Source organism: Cotesia typhae, unplaced genomic scaffold, assembly GCF_013202065.1.
Source record: "Cotesia typhae breed Kobodo isofemale line unplaced genomic scaffold, CoteBio_Ctyphae contig_44, whole genome shotgun sequence".
In the NCBI taxonomy this organism is placed as follows: Eukaryota; Metazoa; Arthropoda; class Insecta; order Hymenoptera; family Braconidae; genus Cotesia; species Cotesia typhae.
In genome coordinates this window covers 2,528,503-2,556,323 of record NW_027423753.1, presented here as the reverse complement: position 1 = coordinate 2,556,323, position 27,821 = coordinate 2,528,503, and the positions used below count along the sequence as shown (strand labels likewise).

Sequence of the window (27,821 nt, the reverse complement as noted above, 5' to 3'; positions counted from 1 at the left end):
TATATAATAGTATCAAGACCGGTTCAACGTATTCTTGTATAATATGTGCGTGCGCACGTGAGTAACCCCATGCGTACGCACCCACGCAACTTCTCTCACGTATAATCGACGTACCGTGACTCGTATAATTTTTTATATATCCTTATACCCTATATACCTATACACAAACCTTATATCTTATATATTTTTACATTCATTCTGTAATGTACTACAGTCATTTATATATTTATACGTATGAATGTGTCTATGTGTGTGTGGATGAATACATTGATAGACTGATAGAAAAATTAAAATGCACGTACGTAAAAATAATTAAATTCTTAGGACGTAGCAGACGTAAGTGAAGATAGTCAATGATATACAATAATGAAAGTCGGAATATTTTAGTTGAGTAAAAAGCAGTAATGTTAACGGTCGTTACGCTTGAAAGTTTCCGAGAAACGCGGCTGTAAAATCATCGATTACACTTACAGGTACTTTAAAGATTTCATTATTATTAATTAATATTAAAAATTTTTTACTTTGATTTTTTATTATTAATTTATAGAAAAATTTACTCATAATTTTTGGTGAATTTTTTTATCAATACTATTGGAGTATTAAATGTAATTATAAATCAATTTTATTTTTAAATAAATACTGAAAAATAAAATTTTTACTCTGAAAAATTTTTCCACTAACAAAATATTTTATTTTTATAAATTACTCCAAAAAAATTTAATCCAAATATCAAGCATAAAAATAAAATATTTGGCACTTAACAAATAAGAGAACAATAAAAAATTTTTTGGAGTTTTTTTTATTAAAATTAAATAAAAAATACGAGTAATTAATAAAATTTCTCAAGTGACTTTTAAAATGTTTCAATTTTTATTTCAACAGTGACCTTTCCCAAAATATTACGAAAAGTCATTTTTACTCTGAAAAAGTTTCTAAAATTTTCTTCTACAATTTAAAGAGAAACAAGAAATTACCAATCGAAATATCAACTGATGTTTACGTTTTTTTTTTTTTTGCATATTTATATTTTAAATTTCATTCATAAATACCACTTGTAAAACAAATTTAAAATTCACCCAAAAATTTTTAACTAAATCTTGAATTCCAATAAAAATTAAAGACTCTCCTGAATAACTAAAAATTAATCGCCAATAAAATAACTCCTTACGACGAATTTAAAAATAAATTTTTCAAAATTTCTTACATATATAATTTTTTACGACAATTTATTTATCATAAAAATTTTCAGATGCCTGCTAAACCGTGTATCTTACATTACTGCATAATATAAAAGATAAAAAAAAAAAAAAACCTATATATACCGTATTATTTAGCAAAAGCCGAGGTGACCTTACCGGGATTTCTAATCAAACACGTTTAGCTTGTTTTTTTCGGGCGAATATATAACTCATGACTGTTTGGAAATAAAATTAAATCCTGGACCGTAAATATGGAAAACCCACACACACGCATATCTATAAATAAACATTCAAATATACATGCATAAATTTGTGGGAACATTAAGCACGCGCTTAATGCCGATGCTGTATAGTAGTACATAACCATTAGTGGAAGATTACGATGATAATGATAATGATAGTAGTACATATTTATAAATATAAATGTATATATAGGTCGTAGAAGCATTGATCTCTCACTTACCTGTTGCCAGTGATCCTCGAGCGACGGCTGCGCCGAAAAAAAACCGGTATCATGAATGTCCTGCAACTCCCGAAAAATATTCCCGCTCGGTAGGATATCCATGGCTGTCTCGGTAATTTTACAATCAACAAAACAACCCCGACAACACTTGTTACTACAATAAATAATTATTTTTCTCTTCGTTATTTAAACAACTTATACTTTTTTATATTTTTATTTTAAAAATACCAACTATATATACTCACTGCACGGATTTATCAACACACAGCAGACAAAGATTTATCAATAATTAAAATCCTCGTGGACACTTTTATAATATTAACTTGCTGAATATATCCCCACTTGTCACTGATGATCGGAACCGGTCTCCACTTTACCAATAATCACTTTTTTTTTTTTTTTTTTTTTTTTTTATTAATTATTTAATCATCAATTAAATAATAACAATTATTATTCCTGCAAGCAATACAATTTATTAATAAATATTTTTTTGATTAAAAACTGCACTCAGTATCAGTAGAAATTAAAACTTACGCACAATCCCCGATCACCAATCACAATTACAATTATTATTAAGCAATAATAATATTGTAATTAAAACTCTCGGTTATTTAAAAATCAGAGTTTTCTTCCAGATGCTCCGCTGAGAGTTCTGGAGCCGTTTTCACGCGGTAACTTTGGAGAATTCATCATACGCACAAATATATAGATTTAATAATTATAAATTAATAATTATTATTATTATTTAAAATAAAAAGTAGAAGAGGTAGAAATAAATACATAGACTTGACTGTTCACCACGTGAAACCTCGCTGACACGACACTACAACCGGCGTTTTATCCGTAAGAATCTTAAAGTACCTCCTGGTATTTAGTGATGTCACGGAAGTAACTCTTGAGAAGTAATTCACTTTTATTATTATTATTTTTAAAAATATATTATTATATTTATTTTATTTTTTTAAATAACAGGATCTGGCATTTTACTCAGATAAATTATTAATTTAATTGTTATTATTAGTTTTTGTATGTAATTTGAATTTCCCGCGATATTTATAATTTTAAATAATATGTAATTTGAATTTCCCGCGATATTTAATGACACTTTTTAAAATGGAGTTTGAAAAAAAAAAAAACTTTGTGATGATAATAATTATTATTGTAATAATTTTCGAGATTTAATAATTGATAAAAAAAAATTAAACTGTCACTAACTGCAAACTGTAATTATTATATGATCTCTTATCATTATCAGGTATGATAAGTAGCAACGAGAGTGAGAGTGAGAATTTTAATCCGAGATCACAAGAGTAACTTGTTTTTTTATTATTATTGTTGTTGTTGTTGTATTTATTGAATTTTAAACGGAGCTAAGAACTGAGTAGAGCGGATAGACAGCTCTCTTGGAGATAAAATAAGTAACAACAGTTCTCAGTTTAAAGCTTGGGTAATATAATGCGACTGACTGCGTTAAACTGTTAAACACTCGATTGAAGCGGGAATGCACAAACTCCCCGGCCCGGGTGCTGAAGAGTGACTGACGGGCGCTCACGGTATGGCGTGCGGATAACTTCGAGGATTGCCGGAGAATAACGAATAAGCCCGAGCTCGCCGGCGTCGAGTTTCTACCGGCGGCCGCAATATTTTTTGGCGGCAGCACTTGGTTATTTTCTCGCTTGTTGAGAGACGAGGAAAAGACGCGGAATGGAGGACAGAAGATGGAGGATGCAGTGTAATGCTGTGATAATAATTATCTATAGTGTAATTGTGGTGTTTAGTGTTGCGGGAGGTACTTAGAAAGAGAAAGAGACAATTAAATGGTAAATGGTTAATGATTAATATTAAATACCAGGTGAAGGTGAATGTTTGTGTTTGTGTTTTTAAATTTGCGTATTGACGAACGCTGATATGTATAACATGACAAGAAGAATGTTAATTAGCCAAAGAATTTTTGGTGATGGACTTCCTGATATTATATTCATTAAGATATCTCAAGGTGATTACACCCGGGGATGGTTTTGAGTAAATTAAATTATTGACTGTTTGTTATTTATTTTATGACATTAAAGTTAGTAATTACTAAACAATTTTTTATTTTTAATTGATAGAAAAGTTTGCTCCAAAAAATTGCATTTTTCATTTTTTTAAATGTCTAGATGTCAATTTTTTTTTTTTATAATTTATTTGTTATAAAATTATTAAATATATGTTTAATTAATTTTTATATTAACACAACATTAAAGTTAGAAGTCACATAAAAATTTTTTAATTTTATTTAATTAAAAAAATTATTTTTAAAAAATGTCATTTTTAATTTTTTAAAATTTCTAGATGTCAATTTTTTTTTTCCATAATTTATTTGTTATAAAATTATTAAATATATGTTAAATTAATTTTTATATTAATACGACATTAAAGTGAGAAGTCACTTAACAATTTTTTAATTTTATTTAATTAAAAAAAATTGCTCCAAAAAAATTATTTAAAAAAATGACATTTTTTATTTTTTTAAATTTCTATAAGTCAATTTTTTTTGCCATAATTTATTTGTTATAAAATTATTAAATATATACTTAATTCATTTTAACAAAAAATATTATTAAAAATTTTTTTAATATTAGCTTTATTGCTAAAAAAATCTAAAAAATATATATAAAAATTTTCAAATATCTGTTGGATTATCATTTATAACTCTATTGATATTAAAGTGAACGGAAAATTCGATAATACTGATACTTTTACAAGTATTTTATCTTTTATTTACACTCATATTTTATCTTTTCGTTATTTTTATTTCAAGAACAAAAAAAAAATAAAAAATATTTTTAAGGGTTTAACTTAAATATTTTGAGTTTATCTCTACTTCGTTTAATGTATTTACAATTTTTTCAAATGACTGTTATTTTAGGGTCATTAACCAGCAGTCCGAAATTATATATTGTTTTAGGCCAGAAAAAATTAATGATTTATACAGGTAGAAAAAAAATTAGAATTGTTAGAATAAATGCATAATAAAAAAAAAAAATACATGTTTTTATAAAAATAAAATTGTAAACTAAAAAGAGTAATTCATTTTTTTTTTTTTTTTTTTTCAGATTGAATCAATTGAAATATCGGGAAAAATTGTGTCACAGAGCCGGTGAGTATTTATAGAGTATTTTTTATCGAATATTTGTAATTTTTTATTACATTTTTATTTAAATGCATTTACAATTTAAAAAATTATTTCCTGCTTTTTTACTGATAAAATAACAAGAAAAAATTTTTTCTATAAATTTTAATTTTCACTTCATACACGCTTAATGTAGAAAAAAAAAATAAAATAAATAATTACAGTCAGTAACATTTTCTATTAATAAATCACAAGACTTTTGTTATTAACATTTAAATTTATCGCCGTTGCTATTCATACGCTGTTACTAAGAAATAATGGCTAATGATTCATGAAACGAGAATGCCGGTTTGTTAATAAACATTTGCATGCACACATATGCATACACAGAGCTACAGTATGGATTTCAAATAGATTGGTGCAAGTATCATATAAGTACAAGTATTGTTGTGAAAATGAAACAATTGTTTTTGTTTTAAAATACGCACGCGAGAGATGATAAATGGAGGGAGAAAGAATTCGCAAGTTATCGGGTCTCATTTCCGACGAATTACGATAGTTCAAGAGTACGTCACTTGATTGGATATGACCCACATCCGTTGGGAAGGACCATGATAACATATCTGCAAAAAATTATTAATATACGCAAAATTTTGAGGCTAAGATTTGCGCGAAAAAAATTATTATAGATATTTCTTATGAGTGAGTCAATAAAAAAAACTAAGATCGTTTAGTTTGAATGCATTTTATTACCGGCAAGATAAATAGTGAAATTATTTTTCTAAATTATGATTTTTAATCAAACATAAAAGGTAACATTTAATCTTTCAAGTCAGGAAAAAATTTTCTGCTTGTAAAAACAGATTTATGCTTAAATTATTATTATTCATACTTAAAATCACAATGATGATAATATTAATATTAGTTCGAGTATATTTACTTTCAAAGGTAAAAAATTACTGCAGATTCAAAAATGTTGATTATAAATACATTCAATAATAATTAAAACTAGTCAATAAAATCTACGTATTATAAATTTGATCAAAATATTATTAGAGTTTTATATTCAAAGTATGATAAAATTAATAGTATTTTTTTCATGTACTCATAAATTCATTTTGTTTATCTTTAACCTAAAAATAAAAACAAATCATTAAAAAAACCAATCAAACATATGAATAAAGTCATTAAAAAAAAATTAAATAGAATTGTTTTACGTCATTAAGTCTATAATCTTTATTACGCTCATGTATAATTTTTTGATTTAAGGTAATGCTGAAAACTTCATACGGAGGGCGCATGATCGCTGAATTTTCTTATAAGAAGAGAGTTGGGTCTGCGTTGCAAGTAGCGGTGAGTTTTTCTTTTAATTTTAATTCAAAATTATATTTATTTAACGCACTGAAATATCGAAGCTCTTAAAATTACACCTATAGCAAAGAAAAATTTTTTAGATTGTACGTATGATCACTAAAAAATTGGATTCAAATTTATTATCATAGATTTTAGATAATTTTTCAAATTTTAGCGTTCAGTAAGAACTTTTTTTAAAAGTTCATAACTTTCTTAACAATTTTTCTAATTTGAATTAAAAATTCCAAAGTGCAATGTCAAAATTTTACAAACAAAACAATCTACACAGAAAAAAAAATGTTTTTGAATAAAGTATATAATTTTGAGAACTTAATCTTTTTGATTGGAGTAGAAAAATTCTTGAACTAATAAATTTTTCTTGATTTAAGAAAATTATTTTCTTGGTTCAAAAATTTTTTTATAACACAAAAAAACAATTTTTGATCTACAAATTTTGTCTTGAATCAAAACATTCGTCTTCTTTCTCAAAATGTTCTGCAGACACGGATATCGTTCTTGAGCCAAGATACCTTTTTTTTTGTACAATTTTCAAGAAATATTTCAATTTCAATACTTGCGACTCATTGTCAGTGCATGTTAAATAAAAGTAATGAATGGACTGCTCCATAAATTACCACGAATCCTGAATCTCAGTGCTATACACACATGTGCTATACCTTGAACATCCTATCCGGATTTAAGAAAATAAAGCTTATATCCGTAGCCATAGACTATGGAGTGTGCGATGTATCTTAACCTTTTGTACACATAAACACTTATATAAGTGAATGTATGTGTGATATGTACATGTATATAGATCAGAGTATCTGTATATGGATACAGTGTGTACCGTGATTGTCCACCGTAGGTTGTAGGTTGTAGGTTGTAGTTCTATTCGACCTCTTACTATTACTCTTTCGATTCGAACAGAACCGGGTTAGAATGCCTGGCGCCATCAATATTACCCCTCCCACTTTTTATCCTCCTGTTCATGTGCATTTGGAACGTAGCCCAGCTTTCTCGAAAAGTACGCGCTCCGTGATCCAGCTTCGCATTCGTATTCGCATTTGGTCTTTCTCTTTCTCTCCTTCGTTTTTCGTTTTATAAATGCTTTTTTTTCCTCCTTTTTCAGTTTTTATTTCTATTCGACAATGGGACGCTCGATCTGCGTACAGTGGACATCGCGGAACTTAAATCCGAGCCAAATATCCCTGGAAGCATTCAATTGAAATATTAAAATTCGTTTTCAGAGACAAACGACTCGCTGAAAACTCTTTAAACATATTTTATATTTCACAATAATTACATTACGGAAAAAAATTTTAACGCCAGTTTTCTATGAATAATCGCCTGGTTTTTATTATTTTTATTTGGTTACATCTGAAACTTTTAATTCGTATTATCAGATCATTTTTTATTTTATTTCAACAGATTACTCTAATTTAATTTGTCTGAGGGAAAGTTTTAAGCTTGTGTAATAAAAAAAGCTGAAAAATAATTTATAAACTTTGATTATAATTTACTGTAAAATTACTTAAAAAATTTTGAAGCTATTTAAAATTAAATAATTTTTTTTTTGAGCCAAAAACTCCAAATTTATGAAAAAATTTTTAAAGTATGATAAAATTATTTTTTACACTAAAATTTTATTTAAAAAAAAATGTAAAAAAAAATTATTACAAAGTGAAATTTATTACGGTTGTGAAATTTTCATTATTACTATATTTTTTTTTTATTTTTAAAAACTTCAAAAAAATTTTTTTTCTTTAATTAATTTTTACAATTCTTCACCGCCATTAAAAGCTTGAAATAAAAAATTAATCATTAAGTCTGTTACATTAATACACAACATTAAAAAAGTATAGTAGAATATTAAACAACAAAAACAGTCGAGACATTTAAAAAATTAATAAGAGAAACTTTACGTCAAGTTTAATAAAAAATATTCCGTAAAAAGATGTAATAGTTCTTGAAAAAATAAAAATATTATTCAGGGACAAATAATCATTTAACTTATCTGTGTTATGATCGTTAAAGGTCCTTCCGGCGACTTTATGACATTTCCACGAAGCTCGTTACAATACATATATAATAATACCAAGTCTGTATTTTTCCTCTTATATTCATATTTTCCTTTTTAAAAATCTGAAATAATAAAAGTAACAACTTAATTACCCAAAGCCGCATAAATACGGTGACTATTTAAATAGTGTAGCTTAATTTGTGAGCAGCGGTAACGACCACGTCAACATTTACGTCTACATCTACATTATAATTTATATGTAAAAATTTAGTCCACACAACCCGCAATATTATTTTCGTAATCGGAAGCTTGGTACCTAACTCGCGTCATTACTTAATTTAAATTATTTCGTCTCATTCTCATTATTATTCCTATGGTAACAAATTTCCGTCATTAATGCTCGATACACGACAAGAATATCCGGCAGGCTTGCTTACTTGTATTTTGTATTGCTTATATTCCTTGCGAGCTATAATATAATACCTATGTGCTAATAAAACGAGCTCTCTACTCCAAAGACGTAAATTACTAAATCGCGTGTTTAAAATTTTCTTGTAAGTCTCTTGCTCACATCATTTGCCTTTTTTCCCGATTATTATTATTATTATTATTATTATTATTATTATTATTATTTATATTTATATTTGTGCGCTTAATGATTTTGGCAGCGGATGCATAGTCACGTGTGTTCGTAATATATATTGGTAGTTCAACGGAAATGATAATAATAATAAATGACATTAAAGTTAGCTGTCACTTGAAAATTTTTTAATTTTCTTTAACAAAAAAATTTGTTCTAAAAAATTATTTTTAAAAAATTGCATTTTTTTATTTATTAAAATTTCTACAAGTTCATTTTTTTAATAATTTTTTTTTGCTATAATTTATTTGTTGAAAAAAAAATTAAAACAATTGTGAAGTGACAGCTAAATTTAATGTCATTAATAATAATGATAAGATCAATTTTTGTTTAAATTAAAAAATTAAGAAAGCTCATCAAAATAATTTTCTTGGTAAAATTATTTTTTTCATAAACCAATTTAATTTTTTTCAGTGTATAGATCATAAAAATGATCGATGGTGATCATTAATTCGTATAAAAATAAAATTTTTTACTTTCCATCTTTTAACAGTTCTCCCGCATAAGAGATCGAGAGGTGAACGAATTTGAACATTTTTAGAAAGAGTATATGACACACTTTTTTTTATAAACTTCGAGATCCATATACATTAAAATCAATATTTAAATGCATAAATATAATTTAAAAAATGACTGGAAAGTACAAACTCCATTTAAAAAAAAAAAAAAAAATTATTCAACGCTCTGCACAAAACACACAACAATCATGTGTGTACTTATAATGGATGAAGAGTAGGGTAGACATTTAAAAAATAAAATAATATAATATAATACGATGCATCTAGTAAATTTTGAGCAACGAGGTAAGGCTTGTGGCGTTAAATTTTTTAATTCATCTTCGTATGTATAATGGAAATAGACGTGGATAACAGAGAGTAGTAAACTTCTCTTCGGCCTCGTCCCACAAATTCCTGCGGCTTCAAGGATATGCGAATGTATACATTGCTGATGATAGCGCGACATGCACCAGCTTGCCGTCTCTAGTCTCTAGTCTAGTAACTCTGCTCCTCGTCATATATATTATCACATATATTATGTTGTGTGTGGAATGGATATACAGTACAATACTATACGAGGTGTTTTGTATGAGACACACGCTCATACATACAGTAATATAAGAGCCAGCAGAACGTAGAACATAATCGTTGAGTCTACATTTAGTTCTGCGTTGTGCTCAATGCTTGGTATAGGAGTCAGTAGTCAATAGTCAGTAGTCAGTAGTCGTAGTCAGTAGTCAGTAGTCAGTAGTCTGTAGTCTGTAGTCTGTAGTCCGTGGATGTAAAGTTGAGTGGCTAGGAGTAGAGGATTGTCGCAGAATAATAGTTGACACGAATGGTTCACACGCTTATGCTATATTATACCAGTAGTGTAGGCACGACTAATGTGCGCCAGTATGTCGGCCCATTGCCTAGCACCACCACACACTGCACATTATGCAACCGAATTACGTCAGTTTACCCATGTTTCTCCTCATCGTTAAATTCTTATTTATGTTAAGACTCTGCTTGCTTATGTATCTACAAATGCAATATCAATATTGTTATTATTGTTGTTCAAAAAATTGAAATTTAGCGTAAAAATTAATAGAGTTGTGGAAAATTCCGTAATTCCTGATCTAAGTATAATTTTTTTCAATTAGTATTATTAACAAATTCAATGTAAAAAAATATAGAAAAGTACAATTAATTTTTACTTTATAGACGTGGAAAATTAATACAATGAATGATTAATTTTTGTTATTTTAATACTCAAGTTATAGTAATTACACGAAGTAACGATATTAGGCACCGACGTTCAGCCGGCGCTGCAATCGTTGAAGACTTCTTAGTTATCTAAAAAATTACACATGTCAATGATCAATTGATGATGCTTAATTACGGTTAATTGTAACACAACTTTTTACAATTATCATGATAATTAAATTTCATGCAATTGATTAAATATTATTAATAAAAATTTGCTTTAATAAGAATCGTAATTTTTTGTACTATGAGCTATTTTTTTATAAATGTTGAAAGTGGGATAATTAAAAAAATTAATTAAACATTTAATCTTGTCAAATTAAAATCCAATTTTTCTAAAATATATATGATATATATGTATATATGAAAAATTGATGTGGGTACTCAAATGAAAGGTCTTGATGAGTGTAACATCGGGATGAGCTTATATCTTTAAAAATGTCAATAGTTCACAAGATACAAGGTCATTTCTTAATTATGTATCTAGAGATAAAGCATTTTATAAAGCAAGTCTAGTGATTTTTATCATGAAATTAACAATAAATTTTGGAAAAAACTTTATCCGAGTATTATTATTATTATTATAAAATTAGAAAAATATGAGAGTTTAATAATAATAATAATAATAATAATAATAATAATAATAATAATAATAATAATAATAATAATAATAATAATAATAATAATAATAATAATAATAATAATAATAATAATAATAATAATAATAATAATAATAATAATAATAATAATAATAATAATAATTTATAAAAATGAGCATCAAAACGTTGAATTATTATATTCAGTCAAAAGGATTAGAGTAAAAAATAATCCGAGATTTTTTTCTGTCTTAGTTGATGCCGAGTATTTAAAGGATTAATTTATGTCCAATGAGTTTTAATTTATTTTTGGTTGTCGTCATCAAGGGAAATGAAAAAAAGGAGATTTTATATTAATAAAAAGCGAGGGGTTTAAAAATTAAATCAAGAACAATGCTTAGATGGCAGTAGGTAGAAGAGTAGGTAGAGGAGTAGGAGTAGGTAGAAGAGAAATTAGCCAGGAGGATAAAGTAATTTCGTTAAATTCCACGGACGAAAACCAAAAAGTAGCTCTCGAGAGTCAACTCTCAGTATAATACATAGTGTGGAAAAAATAATAAATATTATCGGGGAGAAATTCTATCAGAGCGGATCGGGATCGGTGTTATGCAGGATCCTCGCGTTCCTGCGGTCCAAAAGCGTATCCGCGATTATTATTAACGGCTCGAGGACTCTACTGTAAAATGCCTTAATCTTGTATAATCCTATCGCGCCGGTCCAGATGCCGGTGCTAAGCCGCTAGTCACTGCTACTGCTAAATCCTACGGACTCTTTCTATGCACGACAAACTTTTAACAAAAGAATGTATCGTACTATTATCTACTCCTATTATTATTATTATCAGTGTTATTATCGTCTGGACGCAAATGAAGCAATGAACGTATTAATTTATAAAAAATCTGTTTACACTTACTTACCTTCCTTACACAGTTTTACGAGATAAAATTAATACGATAAATTGGAATTTTTAAAACTCAATTTATACGATTCAAGCTCGATTCATTTTTCATCCAAAAATCTGGAGTAAAAATTTTTCATAGAAAAAATAATGGTAATTATTAACAAGTAGGGGTCCACCATAGTAATTTTTATTTTTTTTTCTTAATACATAAAAAAATGAACAATTAAAAAAAAAAAGTTCATTACCAAAATTTTAAGAAAAATTACAGATTTTTAAAAAAATTTATAAATTTTTTATAAAATTGTAATATTCAATTTATTTTTTTTTTTAATTGTTCATTTTTTTAAGTATTTTTCAAAAAAAAAAAAATATCAAAAAAAAGATAAAGTAGAAATTTTATCCAAAAACATGATCCAAATTTTGAGTATACAAATTTATACTCAAAATTTTAAGTCTTGATATTTTGAATCGATAATTAATTTAAACATTTTTTTTACGACCTTTTATCAGAAAATTATAATTTTTAAACAAATAAATATTCAAAAAACTTCAAGTAGGATCTTTGTTTACGTATCAAATGTCATCCTTGATGTGTTGAAAATGTGATTGCACCCAGACAATAAAACACATACATATATGTATAAGCCTCCATAATATATAGTCACATTTATAAGGGTAGAAAGTATAAGCTGGACCCTCATATCTAAAAATCGGCAGGGACTATATTTCTGTTGACGATTTCCAAATCTTATTTTTTTCACACTCAATCTATCTCTTGTGAGTACATATTCAGGGAGGGTTCACTCAAGTGGATGCTCAACACACAGCCTATGAATATAAGAATCCACTCGTTAAGTAAACGATGACAACTCTCCATGCGGGAGCTCAACGCTACTATAAAAAACGTATCATCAATTCTAATCCCCCGAATGCGTTTATATTTTTCCAGTTATCAAATCCGGAATTTACTCTGTTTAATTCAAGGCTAAAATCTTGTTTTTAATTTAGATCTAAAGGACATTTAGACTGAAAGACTTTACCTCTTACTCGTCTAATACATTTTTAGTAGTTAGTAGAAGGGAGACAGAAAAAAAATTCTAAATAAGAGCGCTTTGGTTTTATTTGGGGAAAAAAAAATAATAAAATCGGGTCATTTAGTCTCGAAGCTGAAAGCTAGAGAGGGTTGTGCCGAGGAAGCATCAATTAGAGGTAACCCGGAGGCCACGTATTATCCTTTTTGTACTCTTACCTTAGATAAGTGCGTACGCCGAGTTAAGGAAGGGCAACTGAAAAGGGGTTGATGGTGAATCTGTACACAAAGATAGCCCAATTTAGCTCCCTTCTTTTGTGGTGTTTCAGTATTTTTTTTTTTTTCTCTGAGTCCCGAGGTATTTTGTCCACTTAATATTTTTTGTCTTCTCGGGTTCTGTATATGTTTCGTCGAGCAACAAAATCGGGGTAAAAGATCTAGCTATAAAAATATAAAAACAGAGAACTGTAACAGAAAATAAAAAACTCGTGACAGACAAAAATACTGATGTTCCCTCTATGTTTGAGGGACAATTAACCTTAAACACTCAAAACTCCTTTCTTCTCGAACTGAAATCTGATTAAATGATTTCACGAAAAAAATGTTTGAAGGAATCAAGACAAGATTAAAATATCAGAGCTTCGACTAAGACGTGTCACACTTTGGATTTAATCCGGATTAGCATTAGCAGATCAGAGCGAATTACTCACTTCAACGCTTCTTTTCTCATCTTACTGTCAGAAGAAACAAATAATAACAATTATAATTTTGTGATAATTTTTTTAAGGTTTTATTTCAGCGTGTTTGTTGACAATTTTATCTAATACTCGCTGATTCCTGGCCGCTGGGTAAATTATAAAATTTAATAAAATATTTTTTTTCATCTTTACTAATTTTTTTTCCAGTTTATAATTTTTTTTTTGTCTTATAAAAATTTTTAATAGACTCAGGAATTATTTCAAAAGAAAATCAATGAAAATATTGAGACTTAGATAAATATTAACTATTAAAATCATCAAAAGTAGCTTTAATAAGTCGCTATCTATCGCAGGGTTTATTTTAAAAAATTTCCAGTAGAAGCGCTTTAATTCTTCATACCAAGAGGCTAATTTCAACAAGTTACTCGAGCCATTAGAGTCGTTATTTTATTTACGCACGAGCCCGTGACTAATTTTTCGAGATCCCGAGAGGCTCGATTTAATTTCTCAGGCTCTCGATCTTCATGATAGCCCATAAAACCCGTACCGGCGAACGTTGTACATGTAGCACTATTCTCCTCTCCAGGAGCCAGACTCTGAAGAAAAACTGTGCAGGTTTAGTTCGTCTGGAAATTTATGCATAACAACCACCTCACCCGGCCACATCTACATCTTAACTCAGGTACGCGTGCCAACAGTGGCCGAAACAAAAGCACCGGGAACAGGGTACTCACCCTACTGAGAAATCGTAATTCAGTACAGGCCGCTTATACTTATTCTACTTCAAACCCTCTGGAACTCTTACTTATCCTCTTCTCTTGACGTAAGATTCTCTCAACAATCTGCAGTCTAGAGTCAACAGTAAACAGACGAACATATATTTATTGTATTTTATTTATATTTTATATATATGGGAAAAATTTCACTCAGTACCGCTAAATATCTCAAGGGACTTTCGGGCAATATTTTATCTGCCTTTTCAAACTAAGTTAAATCACAAACGTCAAAATTCTTTAGAACAAAAAAATCTGAGACTTTTCTTTTAACTTGTTATAATATTTTATAGATTACTTTTTGTTAAATTAGACTGTACTTTTTTAACTATTGACTTTTTTTGAGATATAAGCTCATCCTGATGCTACACTCATCAAATGCTTTCATTTGAGTACCCACATGCATTTTGATATATTTTTCATATATACATATATATAATATATATAAATATATGAAAAATTGATGTGGGTACTCAAATGAAAGGTCTCGATGAGTGTAATGTCAGGATGAGCTTATATCTTTAAAAATATCAATAGCTTACAAAATACCATCAATTATCCATGCAGTTAATTAAATAATTATCGTGATATTGAGTTGATAATTATTTGGAATATTGCTCAAATTATGATTATGATTATGAGTCCATATACCAGAGCATTTTAAATTGGCACAACTGTAATAAATTCGGTAGTAACTGGCTAAAAGATTGCCAAAAAATAAAAGTTTTAAGAACGAAATAATTACACTCTGGCACTGTGACTAGATAGTTTTAATTTAAATTAATACCATAACTTTAAATCATTTTTTTAATTTCGTACTTTGTTTTAATAAAATAATAAAAGCAATATTTAGCTGCTTTGTGCATCGCTATTCAATTTTCTTTCCTTTGAAAATAATTTTTAATCTTGTACAACCAGGTTTGAGTAACGAAGCTTACTAAATTACTCATTTATCGCTATTTTCATTACTTCTAACGCTTCTTTAAATTAATTTCCAAAATTGTTCTACAATTATGACATAATTTTTTTAATTTTTCCACAAATTCGATTTCCAAAAAACAAAAATTTTTTTTCGAAATAGTCTTCTGCTTTTTCAAAGGTATCTCTTGCTTTTTTAAAAATAAGTCTTTCTATTAATTTACCTAAAAATAAAATTACACCCTAAAAATTTATCAAACTAATCCCGGAACAATAATAGCAGCACCAATTAAACTGCTTTCAAAATATAAAACCCGTAAATTATTAGTCAGCCGTACAAGTATGCGGAAAAAGACAATGTAGTCTTATTGATGTGGGCAGGATAGAAGATACGCAGCTAAAATGAAAATAAAGAAAAAAACTAAAAGGAGCAAAGGTGGGGGTGGTGGGTGGTGGGTGCTCTGTAGCACTTGCACAAGGAATCGTGCTTTAATGGACAAAACGAGTTTCCAGCCACGCGGTGCGATATTGCTTCCGCCTTTTTTATTTTCCTCTCTCTTCTTCACTTTCCATCGTTGTTATCCTCACACCCTTTTCTTCTTCCGGCTTTCTTCTTTCTTCTTTCTCCTTTCCCTGAGCCCTGCCACCCTCTTCCTCTGGTTTCTGCACTGTACAGCCCACCCACCCCCACCGCTTCGTTTCGCTTTTCCTTTATTTCTTCCTCCAGCCTTTTCTCTCATTTTCGCAGCTCTCACGGCTGCGTTAAAATAACAAAGACCCTTTTTTCCTGCTGCTACACCTCTCGCCTATTCTCAAATGATTATATTAAATGTTTGAATAAAGAAATAATAAAAGGCGTACTCTTTTCTTTATTTTTTTTCTTCTCTCTCTCTCTCTCTCTCTCTCTCTTCGAGTCTTTATTTTTCTGGCGGGCGTCTGGGGAGTTGTTAATAAGTGATCGGAAACGTATACTCTCCGATAAACACACGTCGATACATTATTTTTTTTATTTTTCTTCACTTCATGTTCGTCGACAGATTCCTACATAACAGAAAACAACGCCGACAACTTTAATAAATAAAACGGTTATTTTATTTCAACTTTCTTATTTTCAAAAACAGATTGACTCTTCTTTTCTTCATTCTCTTTTATCTATTGTCAATTTTAAGAAATACATTATATAGTGGAAAAATTTTACTTACATTTATGCAGAAAAAAATGTTATATAATAATTATATTATATAATAATTTAAACAAAGAACATTTTATTGAATTAAATTTTATTGAATCAAGATAGTCGTCTATTTTCTCAAAATATTTTTTTTTTCTCTAGAGATAGTTTTGAGAAATTTTAAAATTTTTATTTAACTGATGAACAACTTTGAAAGGAAAGAAAAATTGATTTCGATGTTCTAATTACTCTCTAAAAAGTAAGGAAGACCAATTGTTAATTAGACCGTCGATTTAATTCTAGAAATTATTTTTAAATGTTTTTATTAAACTTGAAAAAAATTTTTAAATCTAAAAAAATTTTTCTTAACTTTTAAAATAATTTTAGAAAGCTGGAAAACTTTCAGTTACTCTAAAAATAATTTTTAAAAGTAAGAACATTTTATTAAGCTTATAAAATTTTTGATTTTTATAAAGACTTGGTTAGTTTTATAATTTAAGACACTGAAACTCTTTAAAATTATTTTCTCGATTCAAATTAATTTATTTTTTTAGTACAAACGCATTTATAAGATTTTAATTCAAAAATTCACGCAAAAACTAAGTACAAACAATTCTAATTAAATTTTCTCCTTGTCCTAAGGCTTTGACAGTCATATCGATAATCCAATTTGTCTTACTTTTAAGGTTTAATTCCCCAGAGATATGTCTTACTTTGATGCCGAGTTTCACCGCCCAAAAACGAAAAAACAAAAAAGTTCACAGCGTCGCGGGAACGAAATGAGCAAGAATACCAAAGGGGAAGGGAAGGGCGGGGAGGGGAGGGAAGGGTTGTAACTGTAGATAGAGGAAAAGGGCGCTGAGGGGGTGAAGAGATAGTACCGCACAGGGTAGACCGTTCCCGTTGAGCCTGATGGATCGTCGATCGTTTGTCGTTCTTAACGCCGGCGGCTCACCAGCGCCGTTGATATTCACAGACTGATGCCGGAAAAATCACCCGATTAGTCCTGTGTTTCACTTCCCTTCTCCGTCTTCATCCCCTTCAGCTCCTGCTGGTATGAGTACATGTGTGTATGCAGATAGCGACGCTGAATTTTGTATATAAAACTCGGAAAAGTGGATTGGTGTCAGTACTACGGTAACAACATTAGGGCAATATATGTATATATAGAAGACTGCATTGAGTCATGCACCAATTGGAGTTCATGCTCATCGCATCTGCCTCTTCATCATTAAGTTTTATTTTCAATTCTGTAGTAAATTGCTGTATCCTGTTAACTATTAACGATTACTCATTACCCCGGGGTATTTATAATCCAGATAATGGGATTATTGATTTCATTAATGTAACTGAATCTGATAATTGGTTTTTTTTTTTTTTTTTTTTTTTTTTTTTTATAAGAGTTTGAGATGGGCGAGAAAAAAATTTAAAATTTTTCAAAAGAAAATTAAGTCTCATGTTTCGATACTTGGGTAAAATTTGGCCAAATTTTGAAATTTTAGCGGAAATGCTCCGCTTAAAAAATTCTGTGAACACCAAATCATTCGTCTCACCCCAAAATATCCCAGGAAATGCCCAAACACAGTCAAATATGTTAATAACTATTTTAAATAAATATTTTCATCTCTCGAAAACTATCGATCAAATTTTAACTGAGAAATTTTTTTAAGTTTAAGTAAATTTTTTTTTTGAATCAAGTTAATTTTTTTTTCAGTCTAGTTTGAAAATCATTTGCGTTGGAAGAATTGACAAAATGCGTAAATTTATTCTTTTCACGTTTTTTATTTTATTTTCTTAATTCAATTCCTGAAATTCTTGAATAAATTCCCACTTAATATCTCAAAGGAAAAATTTTCTAAAATATATTCATGAATCAAAAGACCTTTTTTTTTTTTTTTTCGAGATGCACGTTTTCATAAAATTAAAAATTTTTTTCTGCATCAAAATAGTTTTTCATTGGTGTTATTTTTATTAGAGCGAAAAGCATAATAAAAAATATAATATTTAATAACTTTTATCTTTACTTATAAAAAAGAATGAGAAGTCCTTGAAAAGAAGACACACAATGCTTTCTGTTAGCCTCCTGGGCTGCCCCCATAACCCCTAAGACTTGTTGACAAAAGAGAATAATAATAAATAAACAATGAAACAGTGATTTTTCCGAGGGTTTCCGTCTACGCTCAGCTTTTTACCGTTATTTTATTTCATGAGAAACTTTGCCGTTTTTACTTTTTTTAATGTGCATACACAAAACAGTCAAGACGAGAAATTTTTTCTAGCTGGCGACTGAAGCTGCGGCCGGAACACCCGGGAACGAGGAAAAGGGAATATTTCAGGGTCTTACAAACGAGAGTCTTGAAAACAAGCCAAAAGTGGGCGCAAGACGGAGACGGATAGCGAGCTTGTAAGTCAGAGAAGTAAAAGTAAAGGTAAAGGGAAGAAAGAGAGGAGACAATCGTGTTTGCATGCAAATGCCACCGCTTGGTAAATGTTTCCGCGCGATAAAAGTCTTGTGCTCGCGTGAATTTACGTGCGTTGGACTCATGCAGCCTCCTGGGGAGAGGGTGAGCTCCTACGTGGGATCCTCGTACCCTCAGGCGTGCATTTGTGCATCCCCAAGCCACGTGTGTGCGTACGAATTATTAAGAACTTAAAACTTGACTAAGCCACTCGCTCTCATCCCTCGGCCTCCCCTTTACTTCATTCGAGACTCTTGTATTCACTATTCACTCTTTCCGGCTCACACTCGTCTGACATTATCAACTATACAGTGAACCCTTTATGCCCGGTAGTCCTGCTCCTTTTGTCCTGCCTTTCGCTGGAATTTTAACGCTTACCACAAGAGTTCTTCCTATGGAATTTTATTGTCTTCTTTGTTTTTCCTTGCAAGTTCTCGGGGCGTCATTAAATGAACAGTCTAATGTTTGACAATCCCGGGAAAAAATTTCATTTCTGGCTTTATATAGTCAGATACACCGATGTATAAATTTTTTTACAGAAAATAGTGTTGAAAATATCCGACAGATGACGCAGGTTAATTAAATCTTCTCTTTACCAGACAGTTAATTTTTAAAATAACAAACATTTTTTTTACTGAACAATTTTAATATAAATAAGTATAACAAAGTCAAACAATACACAGTAAAAAATTTTGTGTTAAATATTTAACAATTTTTTGTGTTAATTTAACACAATCGATCTTAAATTTATACATAAAAGGGTTAAATATTTAACACAAAATTTTTTGACGCAACGCAAAATATTTTACTGTGTAAAATATCAAAAATAGAATTTTAAATGTTTGAGCTAAAGTGAGAAATGATTGAAAATAGATATATTTAATCACATTTTATTAAATTTTATACAGTTTATAAATAAAATCGTGAAAACTATCGACGAAAAGACTTAAAAACTAAATTTAAAAAAAAGGTTTTTTTTTTCTCTCCTAAGAAGCTTATCTGATATTGGTTTTTAGTTTAATCAACTACTAAACCAATTTTCGTTCAATATACCATGTTAATTAACGTAAAAATTTCTAGAAAAAATAAAATATTCTATAAAATTTAATCAGAATGATAATTATATGAAATTTAGAAAAAATTAACTGTAATTTTTATTTTAAAAATAGTAAAAAATAACTATCTGATCAAATTTTCACTTTTATGATTTTTTAATGTCATTTCATGGCAATTTTTAAACAAAATATCCCAACTCGTATGAACGTATTTTCAGTGTAAATAATTCGAACATAATTAATTCTCTGATGAACTGAATCGCCCATCAGTTAAAATGAATGGATTTATTCAATATTATTCTCCTATCAGTCTGGTTCCAAAAAGAGTTTTTATTTCCACTTATCAAAAGCGTAACCTCAACGGTATAAAAAGGTCGTGAGTATTTACAAAAATTACCTTCCAGGCACTCGCTTGTTATTCAGATAAATTTCGTTCACCCCAGCGCTAGCAGCAGCAGCGGCAGCATCACACTGCGGTAAAAGAGAATAGTATTAAAAAAATGAAAAAGACTAGAGGGAGAGATAAAAAAATAGTAGATTTTGGCGAGGGTCGTTGTGAATAAGGTGAAAGGAACAAAAAAGTATTGAGTGCTCTTTTCACCCCTTAACGTCCAACGGGAATACTCCGGTATGACTTGGTGAGTGTCGACTTGACTTAGGTGCTCTGGGCCTGCCGCGGGGGTGGAAAACACCCACCCCAGAGAGTAGCGGTGAATTGCGAAATTAACCGTTATGCTCCACATTCTGCGGAGAGATTCCGAGCCCCGAAAATGTTAACGGAGGGCATAAACCGGGTGAGGATGAGCAAGTATCTACTGGCTGTACTTACGCCACTATGCTATAGTACCTAGTGCTCATAATGGTTATGGGGGCCGTAACACACCCGCTAAGATCCTACCACCCAGCATACACGCGTCTAGAGAGTTCTATTCTTCTTCCTTCAATTTTCTTTACTTGTTTTTTGAGAACAAGAACCGCGAAGGTTTGAGTAATGGTAAATAATATTGTATCTTTCATTTTTAACTTTCCGCTTCGAAAATATTATATTTTTTCGCTAGACTGACTAAAGTTTAAACTTGTTCATTAATCAGTTAATTTTTTATTCACATAATAACGAATTATCATAATACTACGATTGGTACTAAATACTCTTGTATCGTATTTCTGCTTGTGAGAAATTTCTGCAACTATGCGCCACCTATCCTTGAGTTGAAAAACTAAACTCAAAAAAATTAATCCTATGACTTGATATGCTCACATTTTGCCTGATATGTCCATATTTAATTTTTCGATTAAAAATAGTGTTAAAAATTCACGAGAGATGGCGCACGATCGCCGAATTGTCTTATAATAAGAGAGTTAAGGCTGAGATGTTAAGTTTTAAAGTACGAATAATTTTTTGGACTCTCCTAAAGAGTTTTTCTGACATTGGTTTTTAATTTAGTCAATTACAAAACCAAGTTTTGTCTAATTTGAAATATTTTAAGAAATTGTCATAAATTATTTCTTAACCTTACATAGCCGTATATAACTAGATCAGAGCACCATATGAATATTTTTTTCACGGATTATAAAACCGAGTTTCAAGACGGAAATATACAGAATGAAAATAGTTGATCCATTTCAAAACAACTTAGTTTTTTGATCAAGAATCTATCTTTTGAATAAAGTAATCTTTTTCAGTGTATTAGTTCCATTTGTTTGCCCGGGACACAAAAGGCTAGTTATGCTTCCGCGGGACACGTTTCCAGAGAAATGGGTATGAAAGTACAGCAAAAATATATATGTAAGAAGTAGAAGCAAGGTAGATCCACCACGTTTTTCCAAGATCCTCAACTACTTTCTTATAACTTTTTTACTTCTACTTTCCTGATACTCTTTTTATTCTTCCGAAAAGTTGTTTTCTTATTCTGAAGCGTCTTTCTCTTGGTCTTGGTGTAGATGGTGGTAGTCTTACCGTGTTCCCGAAGCTCTCATTCTTTTTCTGTCTGGGTAGACCGGGTTCCTCTGTCCTCGGCTCTCCTGTGCTCTGCCAGTGGAATGACGTTCCTTGCTCCAGTTAACATCGCAAGTCACGTTGTGTCGGAAGGGTTTTTCAACCGACCGGATGAAGCCTGGCTGCGGGTGATACGTCGCTTTCTCGCGTTACGTCATCAACGAAAATAATGTCATGGGGATGAATAGGAGTATCCGACTGCTATCATCATTATCATCACCATCATTATCATCATCATTTTCGTCGCCGCTCGCTTGCTCCGGTATATAATAAAATATCTTACATTTAACATTACAATGCAAGATACGATGTACGGAGAAAAAGAGGTTAACTTAAATCAAGAACCATTTAGTCTTCAAAAATCTGTTCTTGGAGTAAAAAAACTTTTTTTTCTTAATTCAAGAAATTTTCTTAATTAATAGTATCAAAAAACTAGACCTCAGAAAATAATTTTTCCCCCTTAAAAGGTTCAATATAAAGAAAATAATTTTCTTGAATCAAAATATTCGTCTGCTTCTTCAAAAATATTCTGTAGGCAAGAATATTGTTCCTGAGCCAAAATATATTTTTGTTCTCTGTATAACTCTTCGGATATTTTGGTAATCCGGCAGTTATGCCGATGATGTCGAGTAGCTTGTGGTGATGATGGGCACGCCGAGTTTTAGGGGTTGAAACGTTAGGCGGTCCGGTATAGGGCTCAGGAGGGTCCCGAAGGCGTACGTTAAACCTTGCTAGACTATTACGATAATCCTGGTGAATCCGCGGGGAGCCCCAGTTCCCGGATTCTACTCTAGGGTCATTCTGGAGCTCTGTCAGCTTTCCTTCTCTAAACTACCCTGTTACTTGGTATACACGAACTATACATGTATGTTAGTACTCTGCAGCCAATACGAGAGTCGTTCAGTGTGTGCCGGTGGTATTAACTCAATGGATGCTGGCAAGAACATAGATGGATCGTGATCCTAATATTCGTAGCACTGAAGACCCTCAGGGAATCAACTCAGATCACATTAGTTGCTTTAGTTAAATTGTTAAATCGTTGTCTAAAAATGTGTATACCTTCTATTTGTCTAGACTACCTTCAAGGATCGATAATTTTAAATTATATTCAAACGACTATTGTTGTCTGCATGATTCAGTCGGTAGAGTTTAATTGTATCCATACAATTATAATTTTTGGGAATAAACAATTTTACAAAATGTTATGTTTAATCGATGGAACAAACCAATTTGCGAATGTGAATTAGCGAGTAGAAACTAATCAGCTTGCCCTTTAGGGAATTGACAAATCAGTTACTGAGCCGGAAAACAAATATATTTTATCACCACGAAAATTTCTACCTCAAATATTGAATTTCAAAAATTCATCAAGATAATTTTGAATTTACAAGAATAAAAAATTATTAAAACTATCAAAATATTTAAAAAATTCTTTACTATTTTCAATTTTTAATTTTTTTCTAAAAATTTTTCTACGTCAATTAACATTTTGTATCAAACAATTAATTAAACTGAAAACTCCTGTGTCTACTTGTAAGAAATTTCTGTGACCGTGCGCCTCCTATCGGCAACTCGAGAAACTAAATTTCAAAAAATTAATTCTAGGTGTAATAATTTTCAAAACATTGAAATTTTAATATTCCTTAAAGTAAATTCCAGGCATGACCATTTATAAAAATTTCCATTTTTCATATTTGATCAATATAGAAAAACTTTTTTTTTTTTTTCAAACTACGGAATTTTGTAACTGATAAATGGACTGTTATTTTGGTAAGTCCAGCAGTATATTTTTGTAAAAAATTGAACTTTTTACAAAAAAAGTTCTCTTTTGATTTTTTAATAAATCTGCTTCTTAAAAAATTATCTGAGGGGAAGATAAACAGAAGAAATTTCAAGATTTATCAGTTTTTCGCAGTAATGTCTTGGTTTAAATAAATTTTCCATCAGTGCAGTATCGACAGTAAAAAAATTTCTTAACAGTACATTGATAACTTAAACTACCAACTATTATCGATAATATATTCCCCTGAAACGCTTAGCATTTGCGGTTAGCAAGCCTCAAAATGATAAAACGAAAGCAGCATTTATTAAAAGCTTCGATCTTCCCCTCTACTGGCCATAAATTTTATGAAATACAAGTTATAAAATAAGAATGGCATAAAGTCTGGATAACGAACCAAAGAAAGTTACCTCGAATAGGAGGTCGGAGGTAAAAAAGTTTCTCGAAACCTCTTTCTACATTCTATATTGTACATCCTATATACGTCGAGCAAGTGGTCTTTGTTGTACCGAAAACGACTCGGGGACACGATATTTCGCAGTTTATACATAAAAACCTAGGATGTTCATCCTCGATCTCATACCCGGATTATCCCATAATAAGAAATGTTACAAAAATGGCCGCTAAAAAAGTATCCGGCTCGGAATGGCTACACGTGTCCCTCAGAAGATGGCGGCGGCATAAAACAGTAATGGAGATGAAGATGAGGTTGAAGACGATGAAGGCAGAAATGATCGGACAAAGAGAGAGAGACAGAGTCAGAGAGACCAGTTTGAGGAATTCGCCTGTATTGACGAGAGTTTTAAATTGGGGCGTTGATTATTCGGGGATTAAATGGGTCAATAGTGACTGCCGGAAGATGAAACCACGTGGTGGTTGGTGAACCGAAGCTCCGGCTTAGATGGAGTCTATCCTGTACTCTGCTAGTCTGTCTTAATCAAAGAAGCTAGATGATGATCGTAGATAAAACAAAGATAAAACACAGAATGGAACGGGGATGAATTCGCCCTTTGAACTTTGACGCATCGAGCTGGTTTCTTTAGAGCTAGTAGATGCGGATTCAGGCGTGATGAGATGATCGACATACATTTCACATCTTCCGTCTTTCAGAAAGAGATGAATGGAGAAGGAAAGTTGAGGGTTGTATTGGCAAAAAGAATAAAACCTGATGGAAAGCACCAGCAGCAGAGGTGCCCTATTGATTTCCCATTACTCGAGACACTCCCCCATGTCAGTACACCAGGACGATAGTCGCTAGAAACGGTAGCATTCAATTGATCCCTGTAGCACGCGCATTTGCCATTTCACATTACACGGATGAAGAAAAAACGTCCATGTCTGAAAAAAGAAACGAAGAAAGAAAAGGACCGAATCTCACTCTTGGGGATATATAATAATATAACTCTACTTTTGAGAAGATGTCACTTGCCACGGTGATTGCCTACCCTTCAAATAGACTCATGGTTACTTTTGACGAAGTGGATGTAGACGAAATATCGAGTACGTGGATTGTCGCTTAAAGAGCCGAAGATCAAGTCTCCGAGCAGAGTAATGGTAATTTTGACTGAGTGTCTTCAAACAACAGGTACTTGTTGTTGTTTTTGGACGACTTGTTTGTGTGATGGTTCTTATCTGTGGAACGTGCGGTCTGTATCGCAAACCATGACGGAATAGGAAGGTACGCGACCACGTGCTATCCTGTCGAGATTATTCTGTCAGGGCGACGCGGCTCTGCTGACCACTGCTGTTTGATAAGGATAACGGGAAATCTTCTGTTGAGACTGAACCTGTTATTTAGCAATTTGCTGGTTTGTTGATTTATGGAATTAGTGGCTTTTAATTGATTTATTCAAATTTATAAAAATTCATTTTGTTTGATTTTAAAAATTAGATTATTTTAAATTAGAAGGAATTGATTTTAAGACGTTGAACTTAGACTAAGAATTTTTTAATATTTTTAATTACAATGTACTTTATTCGGGTACTTTTGAAATAAATTAAAAAAATACTATTGCTGTGACAGGATCAATTTTTATCAATTTAATGGACAAATCCAACAAATTTATAGAATCAAAAAACTATTAAAAATTCCCCCAAAAATTTGACATTATAAATTACCAAAAAATATACTAAATTGAAAATTGATACAGAATTTAACTAAAAAAATGTATTTCATGACAAAATATAGGGCCAAAAATATATTAAATATATATTTAAAACTACTCCGAAAAATTATTATAATAAATTAACTATCATAAAAAATGATATGAAACTTAAAAAATGCTCAAATTCAAGTTAAGACCTTATTTTATAAAAGCAAATAAAATTTTTCCTCATTTTCTTAATTATACACTGAAAAAAAATTAATTTGATTCAAGAGAAAAATTCTTGATCTAAGGAATTATCCTTGAAGTTAATTTTTTAAATTCTTCAAAATTATCTTCTTGGTTCAAGAATTTCTGTCTTGGATCAATTTAATTTGTTTTTTGTGTATAGATTATTTTTAGCTCTAAAAAATTCCGTCTAAATTATCCCCAATTTCCGTCTAAAATAAAATTTAAATAGAAACGATTTACATCTGAAAGATAGAACCTGAATTTTTGAAGAAACTTATTAGCTAAAATTCAGCAAAATGTACGCAAGCCCCTGATGAATAATATCGGAACTGAAATACAAATAGACTAAGGATATAAAGCAAATGAGCAGCGATAAAATAAATATAAAGCTAAATGGAATAATTAAAATGCCTTGAATAATTCCTTAAATCGTAAAGAGTGATTAATAATTCAAAGTTTCTTGATTTTCCGAGATATTATAGACGTTGTGCCCGGAAGGTACTGGCATAGTCCTCGACGTCTCAACATTTCGTCGTTCCTTCCGGCTACATCTTCCTTCGTATTTGCACACTCTTATATATATATATATATATATATATATATATATATATATATATATATATATATATATATATATATATGTATAAATAAATACATGTACATACCTATGAGTATATTTATATATATGCATAAAATTTGAGGGTTCGCGCTACTGGCGGGTACACGCCCGGATCTGAGGAACGCGGTACAGCTTTGCGACATCCTTAGATACAGAGCTGGTAAGTAAGCGAGCGGGATCTAGATGAAGATGAAGATGAAGATGGAGATGGGGACGGTTAAGGATGAGGATGAGAACAAGCAGTGGAGCTGCAGAAGCAGTAAAGAGGACGGGCTTCTTGCTCTTCGGAATGCTCTGCCAATTTCCTGAACCTCTACAAGTACATCCCAATGGCAGCAGTGTAGTGTGCTATACTATCGCAAAACATACTGGATTACTGCACAAGCTCGACACAAGATTTAACTCGCTCTCATCTTAAATTTTGTGGCCATTCACGACACCGCCAGTCCTCAACTAACATTTTATTAAACTTACTTTTTGCTTTACTTCTATGGCAAGATCGATTATTCAAGGGATGATGTCTCTATTTATAATATTTATGTGTTTTAAACTTTTGATAATTCTCAAGCGATAAATTGGGGTTTTTTTTATCTTCAGATAAATCTGAAAAAATTTGAATAGTTCAAAAATGCATTACTTATAACGTCAATTATCTATATTATCAAGATAATAAGAAAATTTTTGTGTCCAGGATAGTCAAATGATAAAATCGGTTTTTTTTTAGTAAAATTTAGTGTCATTGCAAAGGTCTTGACTTGAATTTGTGACTTTTCAAGATTTCATGTCAATCTCACCTATAGTAAATTTATTATGATAAGCATTTAGGCTGCATTTGAAAATTCTCTCTAGTTACATAATTAAGAAATGACCTTGTATCTTGAGAACTATTGACATTTTTAAAGATATGAGCTCATCCCGAAATTACACTCATCAAGACCTTTCATTTGAGTACCCACA

The 27,821-nt window shown here is 30.5% G+C and overlaps 2 protein-coding genes across 5 annotated transcripts in view; one reads left to right on the top strand and one right to left on the bottom strand.

Moving 5' to 3' along the window:
- LOC141529080 (Krueppel-like factor 6) overlaps positions 1-3,173 on the bottom strand; it is a 166,608-nt gene extending 163,435 nt beyond the window's left edge. Inside the window, exons 1-2 of one of the 2 annotated variants that reach the window (XM_074245453.1) lie at positions 1,908-3,173; positions 1,663-1,816 (exon numbers count right to left, since the gene is read on the bottom strand). In XM_074245453.1, coding sequence (XP_074101554.1) covers positions 1,663-1,764 — 102 coding nt within the window. In that variant the 5' untranslated portion in view covers positions 1,765-1,816; positions 1,908-3,173. Of the gene's footprint in view, positions 1-1,662 lie in introns of both variants that reach the window. The other variant, XM_074245452.1, reaches the window with a different exon arrangement.
- Positions 3,174-3,439: 266 nt separating this feature from the next.
- The window catches only part of LOC141529071 (uncharacterized), a 62,961-nt gene continuing 38,579 nt past the window's right edge, over positions 3,440-27,821 (top strand). The window contains exons 1-3 of one of the 3 annotated variants that reach the window (XM_074245416.1): positions 3,440-3,658; positions 4,758-4,801; positions 6,044-6,127. The gene's annotated coding sequence lies outside the window, so the exon portion shown is untranslated. Of the gene's footprint in view, positions 3,731-4,757; positions 4,802-5,253; positions 5,587-6,043; positions 6,128-27,821 lie in introns of those variants that run through there. The other 2 variants (XM_074245415.1, XM_074245417.1) reach the window with 2 other exon arrangements.